We start from the raw sequence: 23,079 nt of genomic DNA on the forward strand, positions 1-23,079 counted from the left end.
TTCTAAAATAGGTAACCAGTAGCCAGTAGGGAGTCTAAATTGCTCCCTTACCCTATTTTAGGGTAGCTGTCTAGCTGATGCCAATACTCCTATCAAGTGGTGGTGTGCAAATACCACAACCTTTTTTTTTTTTTTTTTTTTGATGAGAAATACCACAACCTTTTAACTATAAAAACCTAATTGTTGAAATTTGAAAAATTGCATTGCAAACTTTATTATCTTAGCAGTTGGATGTGAAATCTTTAGTAAAGGATAAAAACGCATGCTGAATATAGTATTGTTGAGCTCACTTTAAATAAAATACAAATAGATTAAAGCTTCCACAAACAGAAAATTACATATGTGAAAAATTTGCTCACTCATATGTAGCGCTTACACAACAGGCCATTTAAACATTTCCTGGCCCCTGATTATCATTGTCTTCTCGTTCCCTTGAAGAAAATGCTTGAAAAGCTCCTGATTGGAATATCTGTAAAACTAATTGATAAATCCTTTTAAGCAAGCTTGGTACTGCATTGAAAATTAGATTAGCTGTGTGGTAGAGAAACTGATATATTTGCTTGTATGAACACAATACCCCTACAATCAGGATTGGCAAGAAAGTAACCATGAACTGCCAACGAGGAGAAATTATTATTGAGATAAGTATCTCAACAGCAACGATTCCAGAAACCAGAGAGACAAGCCTGAATCGGAGAAGATACTCAGGCCCTTGAGGTTGTAGATTTATCCCCATATACGCAATGCCATACACGATTGTGGCCACGATGAAAACCAAGAAATCAGCAAAATGCTTTTTAAGTGGCGAGATGCCCAAGCCTTGAGGGTGGAAACCAATTAAGGCAACCAGCATTAAGAGGAGGAAGGTAATATAGTTATGAAATGCTTTGAAGAAACCGCGTGCTTGTTCTCTGACACATAAACAAAAAATATTTCAGCTTTAATATTACTTTTTCTTCCAAAAATAAGAAAATCAAAATCCACATAACTTCTGAAAAAAAAAACTTCAGCTTTATTAGATTTCTCTCCCAAATCTACCACAATGATGAATGAGCGCAATTCAACGTGAAGATATGAACAAGCCACTAACAATATCATTTCATTCACATTTACTAGTAGAAATAATCTATGACAGTTTGTCTTATCGTATATATATTGACTGGATATAAGACTTATTGTTCCTCGTACATGCATTAGTATTTATGTTGAAATATAAACAAGAACAAACAAGGATTAATCTCAAAACTTTGTAATTAGCTATGGATCATCAATAGATTAATCAAAGTCAATTACATTTTTTTTTTCTTTTTTTTTGAGAAGGACATATATATATATATATATTTAAATGCATATATTTCTCACAAAAATTTATTCATGGCAACTCATGTAATACATGAGAAAGTAACATACTATGAGTTCCCCCCTTCCTTCCTGCTAATTTTTATACTAATCACTAATCAGAATATAATGGGAAACTGTGTTCTTAAATCTTCATGGAGTCCCAAAAAACCAAGCAAAACAACACATACTCCTTTCCCTTGAATTTGAAATTAAAAATATCGCTTTTTTCCCCTAAAATCAAAACCAGCATGAATAAGCGAATTTGAGGTTTTCCTATTGTTCATTTCCTCCATTTACTTTGTTTGATTTGCTTGATAGATGTAGTCTTTAAAATTCTTAGTTCTGTTTTGTTCTCATGCCTACCTTAGTACACGTCCTGTGTGCATTGGCCTTTTGTATTAGTTTTCTATCAATGAAGTTTTATTACTTATAAAAAAATAAAAAATAAAAATCCTGCATTTTCTAAGCAACAAAACAATAGGAAAATCCAATCACCTGATGTAGAGGATAAATTGGGTGCTTCTGGTAGGTTAGGGTTTAGGAGGAATTGTGAGTATAGGATTCAGAATTGTAGAACAAGTGTTAGCACTCAAAATTAGGTAGGGTTTGATGAGAGTTTTTTTGACCACATGTTAGAGAAATTATGTGGGATTTCATGGTTTTCATAGGTAAGTGTAAGGGGGTTAACTTGGGATTTTATAGAAGAAGAAAAAGATAGAAATTAACAGTGTTCAGAATTGACTCTAGAATTTAGCTCATAGGCTTATTTTGGATTCCATATTTTTCCACAAACAACTCCTAATCAGTGCATCCTCAACCCTCCAATCAGCATACCTAGGATCCATAATAAAAGGGAGATCATCATTTATATAAGTAAACTTCTTCCTATAAAAAGAAAAACCTCAATAGCCTAGGCCCATTGTGCATAATAACCCCCCTTAAGACAAATCAAAGTAATAGAGAGCATCTCAGAGGGGAATAAGAAATTGGGCTGTATACCTTCCTTGGATTCCAATAAGCACCCAATTAAGACAAAGAAAGTAAACAAATGAATAAGATCTGGCTCTTGTAAGCAACACTAAAAATATATAGCAACAAAAACCATGTCTGACACTCAGTCCACAAAGAACCTGTATTCCCACAAGACAACCACCATCGCTCCTCACAACAACCCAGAAATTAAAAAAGCAACACAACAGTTTCAAACCAACATAGATGCAACCATGGAAGATTAAAAGTTACTACTCTGGCAAATTCGCCTATTCAAGACTTATTTTATGGGCCATGCTTGAAGTCTAATTGAAGTAAAAGTCATGTGATTTTAAAGGTCTAGTTATGTGTTTTTGGGTTAAAACAGTTTTTTATTTGAGCTTTAATTTAGTAGGTTAAGGTCATTTTTGTATTCAGGATCAAATTTGTGATTTCTGCAATCCCTACAAATTAAGGATATTTTGGTAGTCTAGTTGATTTTAGGATTTTTCTGGACTTCAATATCTTACATTTTATTTTCTTAGACTCCAATGACCCATGGATCAGAAGTGTAACATAAAAGACAATGGGTTGCACTACCTGATTGGGGTAAACTGGAAGCAAAGGAAGAAACGACTCCCTTATGCTGAGCTAGGAAATTAGCATACTCTTCCTTTGGTATGGAGATCAATTCTATCTCTAGAATCATCTTGGGAGTTTAATGCAGTCAATGAAGGACAAAGTTCAAGCACAGTATTCATTACAGTTTTGCCTTTGAATACAAAATTGACCATAACATGTCAATTAAAACTAATATTGAAACCGTTTTAACCTAAGGACAAATATAACTAAACCTTCAAAATCAAATGATTTTTACTTCAATTAGACTTCACAAATAGGCCCTTAGAAGAATTATTAAGTAATAGCAAATTCATCTTCTATGGCATCAAACCCCTAAAAAAACAGTGACTCTATAAGTAAAGCATACCATGAATTGAGAAATACTTAAGAAACCCAATTCATATATATATATATATATATATATATATATTAAAAAATAAAAAATAAATAAAAAACAAAATGAAAATGGGCAGCCAAAAATAAAAATCAATTATTTTCATAGCCGCTAAAGGCAAACATGCCTTCCAGCTTCAACCAATAATTTTAACAATACGTATTAATAAATATCATAGACTTAAGATGCTTAAGTAACACTTCTAAATAATCCATCCCAAATTATGCATATGCAGGAGTTAACCCCTAAGTACAATGAGCTATACAGGCACATATACAAACATATTTATACAAGAACCCAAATCTTTTTGATAGGCGATAAAGAGCTTCCAAAATTAAAACCATTAAAGTTGATACTTACAGAAAACAAAAGGCAAAGAATCAATTATGAAACAAAAATTGATCCAGGAAACAATCAAATTTGAAAAACGTAGAAATAGAGAGAGATTAAAGCTAGAACCCAAACCTGTTCAGTTGGGGATAAATAGCTTCTCATATTGAATCCTTCAATTTGATGGCTAAATTCAGAGCCGCATTGCAACTGAGATTTGTAGAAAACAAAAGGCATAAAATTAATTATTAAATTAAAATTGATCCAATCATCCAAGTGACAATAAATTTGAAAATTTTAAAAACAAAGTAAAATAGAGATAATAAACCAAGAACCCCAAACCTGTTCCACAGGCCATAAAAAGCTTTCAAAAGTAAAACTTTCAATAGGATCGTGAATCTCCCACTCCCAGTCGTATTTGAGCTGAAACTGATTAAAAAAGAAAATCATTAAACAAAAATAGATGCAAGTAACAATCCAACATGTAAGCTGAAAACAAATAAATAGAGGCATTTAACATTTGAAACTCGCGGAGAAGAGGGAACGCGAAGGTGAAGAAGAAACGTTGTTCGAGCTCTAGTTTCTAAAATTCCTAACCTTGTCGGAAACTTAAAAATGGCAAAAATATCAGTGGTAGTAAAGTGACTGATAAGTAATAACTATATCCATAGGACTATATAATATTATTTCTTGCAGACCTTTGCGTAGAGAGTGGGAAAACTTGAGCCCTCTACACATTTTCAGTTTTTAAATAATTTTAGAGGTATTTTTATATATTTTTTCATCACATGTATTTCAAAGAATTATAAATAATATTATTTAAACATCTCTATCAGACGGGTCTTTATACTTTATATATATTGAAAATTTTTTACAAATGTACATATTTATTTAGTTTATCATGCACGGCATCAATAATCACCCAAAAACTATTATATATACTTTTTTTGATGAATAAACTATTATATATACTTGTTATACAATACTATTACCCATGCATTTTTTGAACTTAAATTATGAGTTGAAGAATATAAAAAGTTGTGTTTAGTTCACACAGGTATGTTACACAAGTATTTTATAAACTGAAATTGTAACTTTAATTCACAATTTTAGTTTATAAAACATACGGTGTACCCAAAAAAATACTACTACCTTAAAAAGATTTAAATCATCTATCCTACCTTTTATTTTAATATAATAATTATTTTTCAGTTATTTTTTTACTATTTTAATATATGAGAAGAGAGGGAAAGAGAAAAAGGCAAGACAAATGAATAAAATATTTATATACGGTTTTTTTATGGAATATTTATTATTTACACTGTTATTATAATTAAAATGTAAAATTGAATAATTTTAAATAAAATGATAGCAGTGATTTAAATAAAACACACCTTATATCCAAAATATACATCAAATTAAGCTTTATGCATTGACGGCGGTGAAGTCTATTGGCTAACAAAAACTTATCACTGTTTAAAAAAAAAAAAAAACTAATAACCTGTCACTGTCAGCATCTCAAATTTTTGAAAACAAAACAGCATAAAGAGCTTGTTCTTTTGGCTACTGCCCGTCTGATGAGTTGCTCCGGCGGCGCCGGTTTATTTTCGCCGATGTGTCCATCTCCAACGATCATACCAGAAACGGCTGAAAAAATGGCCGGAGCCGACGAATAGAGATCAGAAGTATGTTTTAAAAACCGAACCGGAGGTAAAACCGGATTTGCCTCCGGTTTCAGATTTTTACCCGTTTTCACCCGGGTTCTTGGGTCGAGTAGTGAGATCCGACGCGGAATAAAGAACACCGTTCTTGGAAATAATATTAATGCGAGAGAGTGGAGAGAAACGAAAGCGAACATCTAGCTACGTTAGATAGATGGTTTCGGCATGCTGGGTTAGTTACTGTCCTCGAGGAGAGGCATGGAATGCCCCGCGTCTTCATTCCAAAAACGCGCGTGAAAACTCGCTTTCATTCCCATTCAAATGGAAAGAAAACGCTAATATGATGGCCATGCGGCGGGTTTGGGTCGCTAGACTCAACCGGAAACCGTCACTGATCCGGTCCGGTGAAACCGTCTATAACCGGCTAAACCGATCAATAACCGGATAAAATCAGTCAAAATCGGTAAAAATGGAAAATCGGATGTCAAACCGGTTCATTGAACGGTTCGGTTTTTAAAACCACGCCTGAACTACGTACTCACAACCGATACACGATTCTCCGCCGCCCCTCCCGACTTGCTGCACCAAAAAAACCCGGTCCTTTTTAGACTGTGGAGAACGGTGGCTGTCGTCGATCGGTGCGTTGGGACTCGGGGTCGCGAGTGTGGCATCGTATGGTGGCCGGTCCGCATCGCGAGTGAGCTACTTAAATAGTTAAATCCCATCTCCCCGGACTTTGTACAGTCCAGCTAGCGTATCAAGTATCGAGCCCACCATGGTTAATAAGCTAATAAGAAAATACCATTCAAGATAGCATATATATTATATAGTAAAGAAGAAAATGAAGACAGTAGTAGACTAACCCGTCATGATTTCTAAGAGCAGCATCACCTGCGGAAATGATAATTGTCTCCGAGTCCGTGCTTCTTCTGGCCATCCTTGCGGTGTGTTATTCCTTATCTCTCTCCTTTTTCTTATTTTGTTTGCCCTGAATTACGTGCTCTGCTTCTTGGCACTATGCATACTACACATATATAGGAAAGGCCGATTCGGCGGAATGCAAATGCATGTCGAAAACACGCTCAATGCATAACGAAAGTAAGTAGATCTTAAAAAGAAATGCTAGTGTCACAGGAAGTGGTTTGTTAATGCGGACAATTGTGTGGAAGTATAAAGGTGATTGTACTTTGTATCGGGAACAAGCAGTGACCCTAGCATTGAGGACATCTTTCTTTTACTTTTAAGAATGTATAGGATATTTTGTCAAAGAAAAAAAAGAATGTATAGGATTATGATATCATATCGTTGTGACCAAACTCCCAAGTCCCTCTTAAAAAAAAAAAAGTCCCTTTGACCAAAAAAAAAAAAAAAAACAACTCCCAAGTCCCCATTGGCACCGAATATCCATTTCGTCATAATTTTTTTTTCCGATAGGATTATAAATTCATTAATGTTAAATGAAGCAGCATTTTTTTTTTTTTAATATATAAAGACAGTGGGAGTAGAGGAAGGTGCGTTCAAACCTGTGCTATCACTTGAACTCAAAACTATGTTTCACTTTCAACAACAAAAGATTGATCTCCTAAATATATATATATATATATATATATATAAATAAATTGCCTCCTCCACTCAAATTCATTACTTTAAAAAATAATAATAATACATGACAATTTTTTTGTGGTTTTAATATATTTATACTCAAGGTACATGGCTAAAGAAAATTTATTGGCAAATCCAAAATAAATACCTATTTGATATGATAATAAAATATTGTCTAAGAAAATTTTAAGATTTATCAACCCAGTTTTAACAATACACCTTTCAAATTATATGTTCAATAATTTACTAAGTTCAATTTTTAAAATTTTCTTTAGTACTCAAATACTCCTTTCAGGCCGGCCCAAGGCCTAGGCAACTTAGGCCTAAGCCTAAGCCCCCATCACAAATAAATATTTATCCTTTACAAAAAAAGCTCCCATCTCATTGTAAAAGGCTCAAAAATTTTATAAAAAATATGAATTTTTTGAAATTGTTGTGCACTTTTTATTATTTGTGATGTTAGGGATATCACAAATTTTATTATAGATTTACAAACTGACATGTTACCAATCACAAAAAAATATTTTAAATATTTATTAATTACAATATTGAAGCTCATTCTTCACTATTATTGTCACATTATATTGTGAACATTTTGTGTTACATTTAACATTTTCCTTTTTTATTTCTAACAAGGCTTTAAAAAAAAAATTGCAAATGTGTTAGATCATCAATGATGATTAATCCTCCCTAATAGTTTGAAACTTTAATATTTGTAAACTAATATACTACAAAGGTACACATCAATTAATATCATAGATTATAAATGTAATTAACTATATATGCATCATTATATATCCAAGATCCACATCCAAATCAGCGACTATTTTAAGTGTGGTGATGAGCAATTGCTTCTTATATTAACTTTAAAATTTCCATGAACTGAAAGCCCTGTCATTTGGTTCTAGTTGCACCATGAAATGTTCTCTTTGATATGTTTTTAACTTCTCTTTATGAACATTTCAAAATCAAATTATTAGCCTGCAACATACTACATATACTTCAGAGGAAGCTCGTGATTCAAGGAATACTACTTGCAATGACTAACCATGTTGATTACTAATAGTCTAATATCATTCTGCTCTGCTCATTTTAAAACAAAACTTATAATTATGTGATGCAAACTTATAGTCTGTTTTTGTTGAGACTGACCACCTTTAGAAGAGATTTCGGAATCATGAAAGAAGAACAAGGTTGGCTACTGCATCTGGAGGGATACCTTGCCTGCATGCATAAAAACATTAACTGAATCTTGCGTACAGTTGACAGTATAATATCAAGCAAGATTAGCTTCATATCACCAGTTTCTCCTAAATGACAAAAGGTTACACTGTTTGGTTGACATGCTATACTGACAGTGTTGATTTCATACAGTTTTGAAACAGAATCTCTTTAAATAATTGAAGGACCTGAAATGGACCTTGATATTCAGTCTCACTAATCCTACTCACATTCCTAAAGTAAGTTTTACCATACAATTTTGAGATGGCACAATGCTTGAACACTAGTAAATCGGATGAACAGGAGTATTTAATATCTAAGTATAAATTTTGATAGTGTATTAGCTAGTAGAAATAACAATACTAGCTCAAGCAATATTTATCACTCGTAGTTCATCCTCATAATCCTTTTAAGAGTAATATATTTGAGGTATCTGGTGTTGATTAATGTTAGGCTATCTGTTTTCGTTGCAGGGTAATGTAATGACAGCAGTGTGTTGAAGACAGAAGCATTACAAACGACAGAAGCAGCAGCACTGAAAACGACAGAAGAAAAACAAGGCTGAAGAACAGAACGACAGAAGCAAGAGGAGACTTGAAACGGAACGTTTTGATTAATGAAGTCACACAGGACACACGTGCGAAAGGAACACAGAGTTTAGTTAGAGAGGAAACCAGTTGTCAAATTGTAATTGGTTGATTAGTTGAAAAACGGTTATTAGCTTAGCACCGCACCTGGAGTAATGCTCTGTTTTTGAGCTGTATATAAGTAGCTCAGTTAGTAATTATAATTCAATTAATTCATTTGTATCATTCATTCAGCTAATGAGAATTTCATTTTCTCTCTACTCTCTGTTATTTTACATGGTATCAGAGCTTATTTTCTCTCGTTTTCTCTCTTGCCAAACAGAAATTTACTCTTGATTTTCTTCGTTTTCTTGGTCTCTCATGGCTTCAGACTCAACATGTGCAGCTTCTTCTTCGTCTGCACCTACTGGAAGTGCAACTATGGCAGATGAATCTGCTAACAACCCTTTTTTCTTACCAGCGAATGAAAATCCTGGTTTGGTTCTTACATCTCAGCCTCTCGTTGGTCCTGAGAACTACATGACCTGGGCGAGATCTGTGTTTCTGGCTCTGAGTTCCAGAAATAAGTTTGGATTCGTCAATGGTTCAATTTCAGAACCAGATCCAACCTCACCTTTCTTCAATTCCTGGAATAGGTGCAACACTACGATCCTATCATGGCTGACCAATTCACTCAGTCCTGATCTTAAGGCTAGTGTTATGTACATAAATTCAGCAAGGGATTTGTGGATTGATCTCAAGAATAGGTTATCTCAGGACAACACTCCAAGACTGTATGAGCTTCAAAAGGACATTTCACATTTGGTTCAAGGATCACTCTCGGTGAGTTCTTACTTTACTAAATTCAAGACTCTATGGGATGAGTTTGTGAATAATCAACCTTTCACAGTGTGCAATTGTGCTTGTGTTTGTGGCTCTAAGTCGTCTCAGCTAGGTGCACAGCATAAAGAACATGTTTTTCGTTTTTTAATGGGCTTGAATGACAGTTATGGGACCTTGATTGGGCAAATCTTGCTTATTGAGCCTTTTCCCCCTCTTAGCAAGGTGTGCTCGTTGGTTTTACAAGAAGAGAAAAGGAGAAATCTTGGCAACACTGTTAATGTGGTTCAGCAATTGGATCCTGTTGCTATGTATGTGAATGGTAGTAAGTCATTTCAAGGTAATCAAGGTCATGCTGGTAATCAAGGTTATGCTCGGAATAATGGAGGTAAAGGAGGTAACTTCAAGAAGGAGAGACCAATTTGTACTTACTGTGGCTTCACTGGTCACATAGCAGATAAGTGCTACAAACTTCATGGGTATCCTCCAGGGTATAAGCCAAAAGGTGGAAATAAGGCTATGGCTAATCAAATCACAGGAAGTTTTGATGGTCTTCCTAATATTCAACCTTGTGATACTAATCAGTTCAACATTGGTCTTCAGAGTCCTTTTGGTGTTTCACAGCCAAATTTTGGAGGTTTTCTTGGTGGTTTTGGTCCTCAGAATTGTCAACAGACCACTCAGCCTAAATGCCCAATTTCTCAGGTTCAATGTGAACAGCTTCTCAATTTTCTAAAGGCTCATACTGCATCCAGTTCAGGTTTTGGTACTTCAAATGGCATTGGTACTCAGACTACTTCACAGGTTGCTTCAGTGATGGCACCTGCTCCTTCTTTTACTACAGCTAATTCATTTCCTACAGCTGCTTCAGTTTCTTCATCTTTTTCCAATTTCTCAGGTAATCCCTTTTGGTTTGCCCCTAATTTGTCTCATTCTATTTTTTCAGCCCAAGTCATTGATAGACATTGTTTTAAGTCTAATTCTTGGATTCTTGATACTGGGGCTACTGATCACATGGTGCACTCAGTGTCACAATTAACCACAATCACTTCTATAGTCCATTCTTGTGTCTATTTGCCAAATGGGGAAAAGGTTGTAGTAACACACATTGGCACTGTGCAAATTTCTCCTACACTCACACTCACAGATGTATTGTGTGTTCCATCTTTTAATTTCAATCTCATTTCAGTCAGCAAACTCACTCAGCATAAACTTTGTTGCCTTATATTTCTTGGTGATTGGTGTTTCATCCAGGACCTTGCTCAATGGAGCATGATTGGTCTGGGTAGGCAAAGCAATGGTCTATACTTGCTGCAAGCTTCTGTTCCTCCATCAAGATCAGCTGCTCTTGCCAATAATGTCAGCCACATTTCTTCTTTAGATTTGTGGCATTCTAGATTAGGACACCTTTCTTTGTCAAAACTTCAAATGTTGAAGCACTTTGTAGATATTAACATTCAAAATAAAGCTACTTGCTGTGATGTATGCCATTTTTCAAAGCAAAAGAGGCTTTCTTTTCCCTCCAGCTCTCATGTAACCACTAAGCCTTTTGAATTGATTCATTGTGACCTATGGGGTCCCTTTTCTGTTAATACCATTGATGGTTACAAATATTTTTTGACTATTGTGGATGATTTTACTAGATGCACATGGGTTTACTTGCTTAAACATAAATCTGAAACTCAATTTCTGTTTCCTAAATTTGCATCAATGGTTTCAACTCAATTTGATAGTAAGATCAAAACCATTCGAAGTGACAATGGTACTGAGTTTTTCTTGAAACAATTTTTTCATTCTAATGGCATTTTGCATCAACTTTCCTGTGTTGATACTCCTCAGCAGAATGGTATTGCTGAAAGAAAGCATCAGCACATCCTCAATGTTGCGAGAGCTTTGAAGTTTCAATCTCATATTCCTTTATGTTTTTGGGGTGACTGCATCTTGACTGCTGTTCATCTCATCAATAGAATTCCTTCTAAAGCATTAGGTAATAAGAGTCCCTATGAAATGCTTTTCAATTCTTCTCCATCTTATCACCACTTAAGGACTTTTGGCTGCTTGTGTTTCATTTCTACTTTATCTCATAATAGGCACAAGTTTGCACCTAGGGCCAGAAAATGTGTGTTTCTTGGCTATCCTCATGGCATTAAAGGTTACAAGGTTCTTGATATTGAGTCCAATTCAGTCTATATTTCTAGAGATATTATCTTTTATGAAACTCTCTTTCCTTATGCTAAATGTTCTCAACCCTCTACTTCTTATTTGGATGATTTTGTTTTTCCTCATACCACCATAGATTCTGTTGAGTCTGTCCTTGTTCCTTGTTCTTCCTCCATTCCTCATTCTACTTCAATTCCTATCCCTGACCCTAGTTCTATTCATGTGGAACCTGTTTCTACAGAACCTGTTTCTATTGATTCCATTGGTTCTGATGTTCCTACTTCTTCCCAAGCTTGTGATCCTCTTTCTTATCCTTCTGGTTTCAATGTTCCCCTTAGAAAGTCTACTAGGTCCCACAAACCTCCTTCTTACTTGTCTGATTACTCTTGTAACTTTGCCAGTACCAAACCCAGTTCAGGTCTGCCTTATGTTCTTTCAGATCATTTGAGTTACTCACATCTTGGACCTACTTTTCATTCTTTTGTCATGGCTGTTTCTTCCATTCCATCCGAGCCTATCTCTTTTCAGCAAGCAGTGGAATTTCCTGAATGGAGAGCTGCCATGGACAAAGAAATTGAAGCTTTAGAGGTTAATGATACTTGGACTTTAACCCCTTTGCCTCCTGGTAAGTCAGCCATTGGATGTAAGTGGGTTTATAGGGTTAAATACTTACCTGATGGTACTATTGAGAGGTACAAAGCTAGGCTTGTAGCCAAGGGTTTCACTCAAAAGCATGGGCTGGACTACTCAGAAACTTTCTCTCCAGTTGCAAAATCAGTTTCAGTTCGGATTGTTTTGTCATTGGCTGCTGTGAAAGGGTGGTCTCTTCATCAAATGGATGTAAATAATGCTTTTCTTCATGGGGAGTTACTTGAGGATGTTTACATGTGTTTACCACCTGGCTTTCACAGCAAGGGGGAGCATCATTTGGTTTGCAAACTGAATAAGAGTCTCTATGGTCTCAAACATGCATCCAGACAATGGTTTGAGAAGTTTTCCTCAACTATTCTACAAATGGGGTTTGTCCAATCAAAGTCTGACTACTCCTTGTTTACTCATACACAAGGAGCTTCATTCACAATTTTGTTGGTATATGTTGATGATATACTTTTGACAGGAAACAATGTTGCTTGTGTTAATAATTTGAAGAAAGTTCTTGATGATAAGTTTGGTTTGAAGGATCTAGGCTCATTGAGGTATTTTCTAGGATTGGAAGTTGCTAGGACTGATGAAGGCATCAGTCTTAACCAAAGAAAATACGCTTTGGAAATCCTTAAGGACACTGGGTTCATTGGCAGCAAACCTGTTAAGTTTCCCATGGAACAAAACTTGAAGTTGTCCAAATATGAAGGCAAGCTGTTGGAAGAACCAAGTCAGTATAGAAGATTAATTGGACGACTCTTATACCTTACCTTGACAAGACCTGACTTGACTTATGCAGTGCATAGGTTGAGTCAGTTTGTCTCACAGCCAAGGGAACCACACTTGCAGGCAGCTCACAGGGTGCTACAATTCATTAAAGGGTCACCAGGTAAAGGCTTATTCTTCCCAAGCAACACAGAGTTGCATATCAAGGCCTTTTGTGATGCGGATTGGGCTGGATGCCCAGACACAAGGAGGTCCCTCACTGGTTATGCAGTATATTTGGGGGATTCTTTAATTTCTTGGAGATCAAAGAAACAAGGAGTCGTGTCCAGATCCTCAGCTGAAGCTGAGTATAGGGCTATGGCAAGTGTAGCCTGTGAAATCACTTGGGTTTTGCAATTGTTGAAGGACTTAAGGATTGAGCATTCAAGACCAGCCATGCTATTTTGTGATAACCAGGCTGCACTGTATATAGCAGCAAACCCGGTCTTTCATGAAAGAACCAAGCACATAGAAGTTGATTGTCATTTAGTGAGAGACAAAATTTTGGAGGGAATGATTAAGACTTTCCATGTTGCTACGAATTCACAGGTTGCAGACATCTTCACAAAAGCTTTGGGTTTTTCATCTTTTGTGAGATTGACAGAGAAACTAGGATTGAAAGACATTTTTCAACCAAAGCTGTTAAAGGAGCAATCTGAGCAATTACAGATAGCTTCCTTAGTTCAAGTTACAAAGTCTAATACTCTGAACTTGAGGGGGAGTGTTGAAGACAGAAGCATTACAAACGACAGAAGCAGCAGCACTGAAAACGACAGAAGAAAAACAAGGCTGAAGAACAGAACGACAGAAGCAAGAGGAGACTTGAAACGGAACGTTTTGATTAATGAAGTCACACAGGACACACGTGCGAAAGGAACACAGAGTTTAGTTAGAGAGGAAACCAGTTGTCAAATTGTAATTGGTTGATTAGTTGAAAAACGGTTATTAGCTTAGCACCGCACCTGGAGTAATGCTCTGTTTTTGAGCTGTATATAAGTAGCTCAGTTAGTAATTATAATTCAATTAATTCATTTGTATCATTCATTCAGCTAATGAGAATTTCATTTTCTCTCTACTCTCTGTTATTTTACACAGTGCTTATAATATGTGTACTTGCTTGATAATTGCTCAACGTCAGAACTTTCAAGGCTCGCACTTTGTTTTCTTTTATATATCATCTTCTGAAATGAGCTGTATCGGAGCTCATACCCAGAATTTGTAACAAGATAAAGAGGTGTGGCAGTTCTTGTCAAATAACCGTCTCTTTGCCTCAATAAAGAATATAAATCTGTAGCCCTTTTTCAATCTCACAGCAATGCAAGTGTCTATTTTAGATTCACATACATTTTTCAATTAATTATAATGGTTAAATAATCCAGTGAGTCAATGCGCTTATTTGTGTATAATGATGTGATAATTCACTTTGTTGGACAAGAAAAGGGAGATAATCAAGAAAGCCACTTTCCACTTTTAACTTCCAAAACTTGATCTGGATTATAATGAAAAGATAAGCCTAGGGAAGGTCTAGATGTTCATGGACATTCGCTTCTGTTTGTATATAAGATTTATCTGCTATCATCAGCAAAACTACTGTGTATGATTAGTGATATTATGGTCATGGAACATGCGATAAAAAACATCATTACATCTTCTACCATTTGAGTGTGTGCTTGAAATCTGATTCAATAGGAAAATTAATTTGAGAAATAACAGAAATGGAATAAGCTGTTGATTTGAAGATAAATATACAGTATAACCCAACAAGTTAACAATAGAAGGTCGGGTAATCATAGAACCTGTGTCAACACTTGAATAGAGAATGCATTCCTGAAATGATACAATTGAGGTATATGTTTCTATTCCAAATTTGTGGAGTTGTCTGGATGCCAGTGGATTCTTACAAACTAGAGAGCTGGTTGAAGATTTTTAAACCCCCTGTGATGTTAGAGGGACTGAGAACTCATCAACCCCATCTCCTTCCTACAAAACTTTGGGAGGAAATGGATCCCACAAAAAGAGTACAAGAGGCTCACTTAGCAATTTTTGCTTCAATTGTTATTGAATAAGAAATCTGAAATTCGAACCTATAAGCAATCATCATAAAACGGACATCATAGGTAGAAATTTTATCATATCTATAAAAATAAAGGTAGTATTATAATTCGATAATTAGGAGAGGACAAATTTAAACCTAGATGTCTCTGTTGAAAACACTAGGAGGTACTAATTAAGCTACGAAACTCTTGGAAACATATGTTTGTTTTTTGGCTTCTATTTGGTTAATTTTGTTTCCCTTACAAATGAATTTTGGATTTGCCAAAAAGTAATAAATGGAAATCTCACTTTCCATAAAAACTTTCAACCTTAAAAGTCAAGTTGTTGAAAATTTGCAAATTGAATAAAATGCAACTAAATTCAAACTTCCACAAATAGAAAACTGCATTAGTGAAAATTTTTCTTACTCAATGTCTAATTAACAATAACAGGTCACTTGAATAGTTTCTTCCTTCTGGATATCATTGTCTTCTTGTACCCTTGAAGAAAATGCTTGAGAAGTTGCTTACTGGAATTTTGGTAGAACCTTGTCATATATCTAATCAACTAATTGACAAATCTTTTCAAACAAGCTACATACTGCATTGAGTACTAAATTAGCTATGTAGTAGATACATTGATAAACTTGTTGGTATGAATGGCGTGGTACCCCTAGGATCATGATTGGACATAAATTAATTAGGAATAGCCAAAAGGGAGAAAAGATTATTGTGACAAGTAGCTCAATAGTACTAATTCCAGAAATTAGACAAATGAACCTCAATATGGGAAGATACTCAGCATTTTGAGGTAGAAGTTTTATCTCCACATATGCAATGCCATGGACGATTGTAGCCATGACGAAAAGCAAGATGATATAAGGCTTGAAAGTGTAAACTAATTAAGGCAATTATAAAGAAGGCGAGGAAGACAAGAAGCCCGTGAAATGCTTCAAAGAAAACGAGTGCTTCATCACTGGCACATACACAAACAAGAAATCCTTCAACTTTAACATTATTTCTTTACCTTCCAAACATAAGGAAAAAAAAAAAAAAAACCCACAAAATCCACTTTACTTCCCAAGAAAAAAAAGAAGAAAAGAAATCCCTTCAGCTTTATTAGGTTTCTCTCCTAAACCTATCACAATGAGTGCAATTCAATGTGAAGAGATGAACAAGCCACTATCAATATTATTTCATTCACCCTCACTATAAGACATAATCTATAACAATTTGTCTTATCAAGAATTCTAAAAATTCAGTCTTTATATGTGTGAATGCCATGGCAGTGGTGAGTTTCTAATAATTGAAGTCATTCAATAAGCTATAAGTCTGATATAAGACTTATTGTTCCTCATACATGCATTAGCATTGATGTTGAAAAAGTAGACAACCAAAACTTAGTCCCAAAACTTTGGAATAGAGAAAAAGTAAACAACCAAAACTTAGTCCCAAAACTTTGGAATAGGCTAGGAATACTTAGTAGACTAATTAGGGGCATAAACTCCAGTCAAAATCTCAAGCATTGACTATCTTAAACCAACAAGCAAAACAAGGAACCTGACTAGCAAAGGAATAAAACCCATCTCTTCTTCCACTTTTTTCCATCTCATTCCCGCTATGTTTTCACTGGATGCACGAATCTCTTCTATCATTGGCCTCAAAGATCAGAGAAGCTTGAAAAACTTAAAAGGCAAACATACAACCATGCCAGTACAGAATATGCCCCAACAACGATAATGGGCAAAACTTTGTTCTTAAATCATCAAAGAGTTCAAAAACAACCAAACAAAACAACAAATATATCCCCTTCCCTTTGAATTTGAAATTAAAAATATAGCGTTTTTTCCCCCTAAAATCAAAATCGGCATGAATAAGTGAACCCAAACCTGTTCAATCGGTTATAAATAACTTCCGAAATTGAATCTTTCAATTTGATGGCTAAACCCAGAGCCGCATTTAAGCTGAAACTTGAATAAAACAAAAGACATAACATAAATTAGATCCAATCATCCAACTATCCAAGTGGTAATAAATTTGAAATTTTAAAAAACAAAGCAATAGAGCTAATAAACCAAGAACCCAAACCTGTTCAATATGCCATAAAAAGCTTTCAAAATTAAGCATTCAATTTGATTTGGAAAAAAAAAAAAAAAAAAAAAAAACCTTAACCCTAACCAAGATTATTCCAAACAGCTTAAGTCAAGTATTTCTAATGTACAGGACTTGGTCAGATGATGACACATGTCCATTGTTTTTTTTTTGTCTAAATTAGGTCTAGTATTTTTAGTGCACTAGACTCAGTCGAATAATAACACCTATCCAAAAATGGACACACATCAATATTTCAATGAGTCCAGTGGACATTAGACAAAACTGCCACTTTTTTTTTTTTTTTTTTTTTTGTTTAATGGGAAAGACAGCTTGCTAATTTCTTAAATTCGTAACCTTTGCGGCTCGACGTATGCCGTTATTTGAAATCATTAGATTTTGGTGTTCTGAAATCCAGGTTTTAAAGGCATCCCATCAATTATTATTATTTTATAATAATTAAAAAAAAAAAAAAAAGCAAATTTGACTTTGACTGTTTGACAGTGACACTAATGCCAAATTTAAGCACAATCAGCGGGCCAACATGTTGGCCCACCAGTGTGTGGGGGCCGGGGGGTTTACATGCTGTAAGAAGGTCAAGCTCCCTGCATAGGGCGGATACTGGATATTCGCCCTTTAAACAGTTAAATACTGTAACTCGTAAATGGGTTTGATTAAAGCATTCACACAAAATAATGTAAAAAAAAAAATCTCTATTTTAAATTTTCAAAAACTATTTTATCTATTTTATCAACCTATTTAATAATACATCCAATATAAAATAATATAAACTATACAATCAAATAATATAAATTTTATATTTTTCTCTCTTATCTTCTTCCTCTTTGTCTCTCTCTCAAGTAAACCTTCACAAGTCACAACCACCTTCCACCAAAACTTAGCCACAAACACTAATTCTTCACAACCAAAATTACCCCCAAAAAAAAAAAAATTTTGCCACCACCACTGAAAATCTGAACCACAACTATCAAAACCAAATAACCAACCACCACAGTCAATACTCATCCCAAAATAATCAAAGCCCATAGCAATAAAAAATAATTAATAAAAAAAACTCAACCACAACCCACCACCACCACCACTATCAACAACCACCAAAATCATAGAGAGAGAGAGAGAGAGAGAGTCAACAACCACCGCTACCAAACCCACCACCCACAATCGTTGTACTGCACACGTACAACAAGCACCAAAACAACTCACCGCTAAAACCCAGCCACCACCGAAACCAACCTAGCAAGAGCACTGAAACAACCAACCACCAAAACCTAGCCACCAATTCAACTCCACCATCGAAACCATACCAGCAACCACTGAAACGCCACCACTGAAACCCAACAACCATTGATTCGATCTAACCAAAAATGTGATAGACGAGAAGAGATAGAGGAGAGAGAAACAAAAAGAATAGAGAGAGAAAAGGGAGAGACGAAGAGATGGTGAAGAGAGAAACAAAAAGAATAGAGAGAGAAAAGGGAGAGACGAAGAGATGGTGAAGAGAGAAAAAAAATAATAGAGAAAGAAGAAGGAGAGTTAGAGGAGAGTGAAGTGAGAGAGTTAATAAAATATTAGAATTTAAGTTTACCTCCTGTGAACAATAGTTTGTAAATGTACCCACTTACTGTAGCAGGTGGATATAATTTTTTACATTTTACAACCCGGTTGTTGCATACTTTTAATGATTTAAGTTGTTAAATAGCAATTTGGAGGTTTTATACCCCAATGCTCTTAATAGATGGTCTTAAAATATTTATTAATTAACTATTTAGAAAAAAATTATGAAATTTTTTTTTTAAAATCAGTTTTTTTTTAATAAAAAAATTTATTAATGGATGTTCTAAGTAAAATCTTTTATAAATACATGTACCAGCTAATTGGTAATAACTTTTCTATTTATATATGTGGGGCCAGAGAACTTGTGACTCCGGCCCACTTTGCGTTAGGGCCCAAGGCCCGAGTCGAGGAGGGACATTGCCGAGGACATACAGTGAAAGTCCAAATGGCCTAGAGATATAGCCGATGATGATTCTGTCCTCGGCATCCCAAAGCGCTCCTGAAAGAAAGGGCAAGTACGATATAGGAACAGTTTAAGGAAAAACTGAACACCTCCACATTGATGGAGAAAGGACCCCTGAACAATATGGCGACAAAGGACAAAGGAAATACTGCCATTACTGCAATTAAATACTCTGCGTCTGACAGAGCAATGTTTTTCAGCTTTTACAACCACCCCCCAACCACTTTGGGTATGGGCTGATGGGACAAGTATCAGCCCTGGAAAGCTGAACCTACACGTGGACGTTGGAGGAAGGGTAAATGCTAGTATAAAAAGGAAAGAAAAGCAATTCAGGAAGGGAGAGACATATCGTCTCCCAAGCCATTGAATCCTAAAAAAGAGAGAATAATATGAACATGAAGCTCATCGGACAAAGTCTAAGGACCAGAGCTGCTCAGGCCGTGCCGGGGGAAAAGTCTTATTAGATACGCTAAGTTCACCCTCCTGCGATTACCATGAATACCATGGCCAACCACTGTCCGGTGACCAAGACCTAGCCTTTCAGCCCACGCTCTACAAATTTTATTTTTTGGGCCTTAAACGTGCGAACCCATTACCAGTTTGGGGTCGTTACAAATTGAGTCCTTACAATATATATTTCTGAGTTCATATATCATGATGAATATTATTTTTTACCATCAAGTTAAATTAATTTCTTTTGTGTAACTCTTAGTAAAAGTGGTAAGTATGATTTAGATCTGTGTTAGAAGAAGCTCATTAAAAAATATTTCGATTTTCAATTGATTAAAAATTAAATTTTTAACCACAGCACATCCTTAGTGCGATGATCACTTCACAAGTATAAGTGTTTGTGGGGTGTGGGAGTTTAAGTTTCCAGGAAGGAATTTTACACATATATACACTTAGATTAAGTTAGAGTAAAATTCTATTTTGTTAAAAAAAAAAAAAAAAGTATAACTCTGGAAGCCGCAACACGCAAGTGTTATTTGCATAGTTCGGGTAGTCCCAGCCAATAAGAGTATGCCTAGTTTGAAGTTTGAAGTTTGAAAACGAACCGGACCGATGGAAGCCGCAACACCATGGAAATCTTGCAGCGACGCGCTCTCCTCAAGTCTCTCATGAGTACCAATTTCCACGACGTCGTTAGAAAATGAAGCCAAGCTTAGATCCAGATCCAGTGCTTGTGTTTTTTGGCATGGTGCACTCAATAAGCTATAACTGGGGTTAAAATATGGTTAGTTTCCAAACGAGTTAAAATATGGTTAGTTTTCAAACGATTTTGGTGCGAGGAATAACTGTTAGCTAGACCTATATTGTGACACTTGTTTGGCAGTGCTACAAAGCGCTAGGAAAAAAAGCACTGAATAACCCATTTGAGTCTATATCGGCGATTTTTGGATTATAGCTTTTTTGTAGGGGTTGTATTTCATCAAAGAATTAATTAATTAACTGGCTTGTCCTCCAGGAAATGTGAGATAACTTTGTGTACTACGTATAAACATAACTCTCACCGTGTCATCTTATTCCTAAGACAGCCCTCCATTCCAGTAGTAATTCACTCATTGCAAGCTAACTTCTTCACGTATATATATATATATCGCTTAAACTTGATGAACTCTTAGAGGAAAGGTGGTGGTGTTAATAAGCTAATAATAAGAAAATATTGAAGATATAGTATATGTATGAAGTAAAGAAGAAAATGAAAACATGGTAGAGTATATTAATTACCTGTTCCTGTCATGATTGCTCAGATTAGCATCACGTTCGGAAATGGTACTTCTCTCCAACTCCAACTCTGTGCTTCTTCCTGCCATTCTTTGGGTTGACGTCTTTTGCTTCAGACCTTCAGCACTCTGCAGAAGTTATATATATATATATATATATATATATATCTCCATCAAGGAAGTTAATTAATTATTTGCAAGGGTAGAGCCAGAAATTTTTGTTTGGAGGTTAAGTTGCGGCACTAATATATTTTTCAAGGCAATCTCTACACACACACATATATATATATATATATATATAAACAAGCTTTTTTATTATATACACTTTTTTATTTGATAAGTTATATATATACACATCCAACAAAAAAAAAAAACTTAGTATTTTTAATCAAAATTATGTTTGATGGCAAATTTCATAAAATAAAAAAATATTTTCGATACAATTTATCAAATTTTATATTAAAGTAAGTAAAAAATATTTCAATTAAATTAATGAAATTTTCAAAAACCATCTTAGGCTCCAAACATAAGTTAGGCTCTAAACATATTTGAAATTATCTTACTCTAACCCATTATGTGACAATTAAAGAGACATTTTATATGTAGTTTTAGTAACAAAATTTTTTTAATGAGTCAATGACTTATTAATCGCCACATAACAGGTTGAAAAAGATAGATTCAAACATGTTTGATGCCAAACTTTATTAAATATTTAACAGATATAAGAGCACATTTTACAATAAAAAATAGAATTACGAAAAATAAAATTATGTCTTTATAACTATTAGGCCAATTATTTTTTTTAAGAGCATCATTGGACTAATTTAAATATTAGGGAGAACTCTTATTTTTGTAAACTAAATTTTGAAAACATTAAAATAATTATATACATATTTTTTTTTTCAAATGGGAGGGGGGGGGGGGGGGTGGGGGGGACCCATGTACATAGCTACGCCCCTTATTTATTCGTATATTTCTGCAACATTATTTTAGCTTAACTTTTTGTATTGTTGACTAATGATGATCACTTATTGTAATAATGCATGTTTTGTTGAATAATGATAATAAGGCTCGCTCTTTTCTAACAATCTTGAAATATTGTTGAATAATGCTCACTTCAATTTTTGTAACAATCATTTATTGTTGAATAATAATGCTCATTATTTTGTGACAATCGTGTATTGTTCAATAATGCCCACTTTTGTATCAAAAAAATAATAATAAAAATAATGCCCACTTTTTGTAAACATTCACATTGTAACAAAAGGTATCATCAAAAAAATGATAAGTAAAAGTGAAAGTAACAACCATGGACGTAATTAAGTGCTCCCGTCATTGTCGTCAATGTCCAACACATTTTCACACGTGGTTGTATATTACATGGAGACTTGAGAGACGAATTTAATCAATATATCAATACCTAAGCACTCAAGTGATCAGAATGGAGTAAAATTTTCTCGGCCTCGCTTCTCTCTGAGAAACCAGGCTGTGGAAACTCTATTATCTTCTTCGGAATGATATCTCTTTCCCTCTGCTAACACTGTTATCAGTAGGGTTTGTTGGTTTTATTTTTTCGTGGGTTTTAGGGAAACACATCCTCTCTTTCTTTCCCCCTTCTCTAATTCGAATATGGATGAAGTCCTCAGTGAATGGAAAAAACTATCCCTCATAGATGAGGAAGGTGCAAAACTTAGCCTAACAAAGTCAAAAAATCTGAAAAGAAAAGAATATGTTATTGCAGCAAAGTTCTTGACAAAACGTGCCCTGAACGTGGACGCCATTGGAAGAACTCTTAAACCATTATGGAGAGCCAGAAAAGAGTTTAAGATCAGAGAAGTAGGCGACCACACTCTGTTATTCGTTTTCGAACTGGAGACAGATGCGCAAAGAGTTCTAGCTCAAGAACCGTGGTCTTTTGATAAGCACCTTATTCTTCTACAACGATATGACTATTCGATCCCGGCCAAACAACTACGTTTTACAAAGATAACGTTTTGGGTTCAAATACATGGTTTACCTCTGAGATTGTTAGACACTGAGACAGCCATTGAACTAGGGGAAACACTTGGAGAAGTGGTAAC

The 23,079-nt window shown here is 35.0% G+C and overlaps 1 protein-coding gene across 1 annotated transcript in view; it reads right to left on the reverse strand.

Moving 5' to 3' along the window:
* Positions 1 to 261: 261 nt before the first annotated feature.
* LOC126703421 (uncharacterized) overlaps positions 262 to 23,079 on the reverse strand; it is a 40,455-nt gene continuing 17,637 nt past the window's right edge. Inside the window, exon 4 of the mRNA XM_050402380.1 lies at positions 262 to 911. Within this exon, the coding sequence (XP_050258337.1) occupies positions 389 to 853 (465 nt within the window). The 5' untranslated portion in view covers positions 854 to 911 and the 3' untranslated portion in view covers positions 262 to 388. The remainder of the gene's footprint in view (positions 912 to 23,079) is intronic.

The sequence above is a fragment of the Quercus robur genome, chromosome 10 (assembly GCF_932294415.1).
Source record: "Quercus robur chromosome 10, dhQueRobu3.1, whole genome shotgun sequence".
In the NCBI taxonomy this organism is placed as follows: domain Eukaryota; kingdom Viridiplantae; phylum Streptophyta; class Magnoliopsida; order Fagales; family Fagaceae; genus Quercus; species Quercus robur.